Raw genomic sequence first — 3,698 nt, 5'->3', positions numbered from 1 at the left:
TCATTATTTATGTTTTCAAGCATTTGTTGAGCTTTATGGTTTTCATCTGCAACGTTGAAGGCAAGTTTAGGATCTTCTATTCTCTGGATGATTGTTGGTAAACCAAAAGTGCTCATGTTTTTTGCCATGTGTAGTCAGAACGTCCTGGATTTTCTGAAGGCACAATTGTTCACAAACAGTGTGTTGAAAATCTTGTATCATAGTAAGTGTGTATTTTGGGAAAATTTGTAATGCATTTGATGTTATGGAAAAAACAAAAATATATGCAAAAAGGTGTCTGATTTCCTGAGGCATGCTGCATGTGACTGCATCATCTAAGGTGTTCTCCCACAGAGCTTCTTCATCAATGAGTCCCATTTTCTTGGCTGCATCTTGAAATGTATTATAAAGAATACGTTCAACTGATTTTAAGTCTTCAAATGACTTAGCCCCTGGTTGGTGTGGTAGAATTAGCCTTAAACAGTAACACTCAGGGTCTGCTGCAAAATTAACTGCATACATTCTCCCAATTGTTTTGTCATGTCCTGCGTTTCTATGTTTTCACTTTTGTTCTGTTTTGCCAAAGTATAGTACATAGGAATATCTACGTACAAAACGGTCCTTGGAGAATTCTTTTCTGCATTAAGTTTAAACCATGTTGTTAAAGTGGTGTCCCTTGTTCTGGCTTTTTGTACTGCAGCTTCAATTTTGTGAGGATGAAAAACAGTGCTTTGTTGATCTGGTAAGTGTGCTTTCAATTTCTGGATAGTATGTGATTTCTGATGCATTTCAAAGTCGCTTAATCGCCATGCAGCTTCGGGAGCACTAACATATCTAGAGTCAGTAAACTTTTTAATTTCATCATGTTGTAAAGTTTGGTGCTCTTTAATAACCACATTGGCACAATTGTGTCCTTTATAGACATATTTAAAGAGGTACTTGACACTTTTAATAGATGCACATACTTCTACATTTATATGGGAATTGTACTTTAAAAGTAAGAAAGGGTTATAAGGGACTACCCAAGGGTTATTAATGAATTTTCCATTTAAGAGTGTACCTACGCCGTTATCCCTTCTGCGGTATTTAGGATATCCGTCATAGTTCTCAATAGTTTCATTTTGGAAGGGTTTTGGAAACTGTTTAGAGCACTTTCCATTAAGCATGCAGGGAAAATTTAAGTTATAGTCACTGCATGGGCCATGTATCATATGTTTAGCAACTATTGCATGCAGATGTGGAAAGTTGTTTATTTCAGGAATTTCAGCGCATACGATTTGGTCAATTATTTCCTTTCTTTTTGGCTTATGTTCCTCTTTCAAGATAATTAATATATGAGCATGAGGTAAACCACGCTTTTGAAATTCAATGACATGAATTTTTGCAAGAGGCGCACCAAGTATATGTTTTTTGCATATATCGTGTAGTAACTCTTTTAGTTTTAAATGAAACACCCTTGTCAATAAGTCAGGTCGAAACTCTGGTGCCTGACCTTTTTTTTAGATTTTGAGTAATTTCTTCCCATCTTGGGTTGCAGGTCATAGAAATGAACAGATCTGGCTTGCCATATTTGCGAACTATTGCATCCTGATAATTTTGATGCATATTTCTTGGGCTGCCGGCAAATGATGATGATGGTAAAATAAATGCCTGGCCAGGTGTAATTCCTCCATTTGCAGCTTCACTTGCAAGGTGGTCCATTAACCCGGAGTATTTTTCAACTCTTAAGAGTTTTTGATTTTGTTGAATATAATTTAGTCTGCCTGAGTTTTAATATATGCATCAACAAAATATTGTTGCGTTATTTTCCTGCACTAAGCAAAGGATTGAAGTCATCTCTTATTGCCAAATGGTACCCATAGTACTGTATTTACTTTGCGATGCATGTGTTTTATATATTTTGGTTGTTAAGAGAAAGCAATATGTATCCCCCAGCTCTGATCTCCATATGGAAAAATAATGGATATACCATTGGTTCCAGATCGGGGTCCAACACACTGATTACCTCAGTTTTGTTCTCTTCATTTGGCTTGTTTCGGCAGTGTATTATTAGATCTCTATGTAAGGGTGGTTCCCCATCTGTATTTTGAAAAATGAAAGCTAGGGGCATTGTATCATCTTGGATCGTTTTTGCAATCTTGAACAATGGCCATTGAAACTGTTGGAGGTTCTATTCTTCATTGTTGAGCTTCACATAAGCATTCATTTTCTACTTCGTACAGCATCTTGCATGCGTCTGCAAATGGATTTTCTTGTGCCATAAAATCGCTTAATTGTCTCATTAATGTATGGTTGATGTGTGCATTCGGTGAGATTTGTAGTCTCTGAACAGCTGCTTCATCTGGATCAAGAATATATAATTGTGCAAATTGTCTTTGATTGTCATTTGGAGGATGTAGTGCTGCTGTTCTATGATAAATAGTACCATTAATTCAAAAACAGTAAGGGCCATATACGGGTGGTGGTGCAATGTTAGCTCCCATGGAGGCAAAAGCTAATGAACTATTAATGGACCTAATGTTTTGTAAAACATTCTTAGAATATTCATGTTCCCCAGAGAGAAGCTGTTGTATTAATTCATTGTACCTAATTCCTGGAAGTTGAACTTTGCCCTTATTACAGCATTGTGCAAATAGGTTGTCAGAAGGTGTTTCATTGTGAAAATGTTTTGCATTGCAAAATATACAGACTGCATTCATTGGACCACAACTATAGTATTGAGACAGTCTGTTATTGCAATTCCTGTGTTTGTAGTTCTGTATTGTTCTGTAGCTGTTACATTGTGTATAGTCGTTCTTCGTTGCTTATCTGTCATTTGTGCAAGTCATTGCTGTTCTAAATCTTTTTGTCTTTGCCTGGTTGTTTGTCTCTGTTTCTCTGTTATTTGTTTAATTCTTTCCCATTCTAAATATGCTCTCCTTTTTTAATTTGTCGCTCTTTGTTCATCTGTCATTTTTTTCTAATCTTTTGTGTTGTATACCAGTGTGCTTTGTTCTGTGTGTTTGTCTCTGTTTGTCCATCATTTTAGCAATTCTTTGCCTTTCTAAATCAGCGTTTCTTTGTCTGTTACTTGCACTTTCCTCATCAGTTATCTTTTGTATCCTGGACCTCTTCCTTGCAGTGGCTTGTTGACTTTCACATGCCTTTTTGTCTTCACTCAGAGCTGCACGCCTTTTTCTTTGTGCTTCAGCTCTTTTCCCTTTAGCTTCAGCCTGCTCCTGAGCAGTTAGTGTTCTTCTCCTATGTTGTCTCCTTTTCTTGCCTCCCATGCCATCCATATCCTGCGATTCGCCTGTGTGCGAGTGTGTGTGTGTGTGTGTGAGAGAGAGAGAGAGAGAGAGAGAGAGAGAGTAGTAGAGACAGAGAGAGTGTGTGTGTTTGAGAGAGAGAGTGTATGTGAGAGAGACAGAGTGAGAGAGAGAGTGTGTGTGAGAGAGAGTGGGTCTGTGTGAGAGACAGAGAGAGAGTGTGTGTGTGAGAGTGTGTCTGAGAGAGAGTGTGTGTGTGTGAGAGAGAGACAGAGTGTGTGTGTGAGAGAGAGTGTGTGTATGTGAGAGAGAGACTGTGCGAATGTGTGTGTGTGTGTGTGTGAGAGAGAGTGTGTGTGTGAGAGAGAGTGTGTGTGTGAGAGTGAGTGTGAAAGAGAGAGAGTGAGTGTGAGAAAGAAAGAGTGTGAGAGAGTGTGTGAGAGTGTATGTGTGACACAGAAAGTGTTTGTG

General features: G+C 38.2%; 1 protein-coding gene across 1 annotated transcript; it reads right to left on the bottom strand.

Annotated features, from left to right (window-relative positions):
- Window positions 1–455: 455 nt before the first annotated feature.
- On the bottom strand, window positions 456–3,257 carry LOC115469627. Its single transcript, XM_030202423.1, is given in 6 exon segments — window positions 456–1,478; window positions 1,480–1,742; window positions 1,745–1,783; window positions 1,786–1,843; window positions 2,193–2,320; window positions 2,960–3,257. Coding segments are annotated over 6 exon segments (1,809 nt in total).
- Between the last annotated feature and the right edge of the window lie 441 nt (window positions 3,258–3,698).

Source organism: Microcaecilia unicolor, chromosome 4, assembly GCF_901765095.1.
Source record: "Microcaecilia unicolor chromosome 4, aMicUni1.1, whole genome shotgun sequence".
In the NCBI taxonomy this organism is placed as follows: Eukaryota; Metazoa; Chordata; class Amphibia; order Gymnophiona; family Siphonopidae; genus Microcaecilia; species Microcaecilia unicolor.
This window is presented reverse-complemented; position numbering and strand designations above follow the sequence as displayed.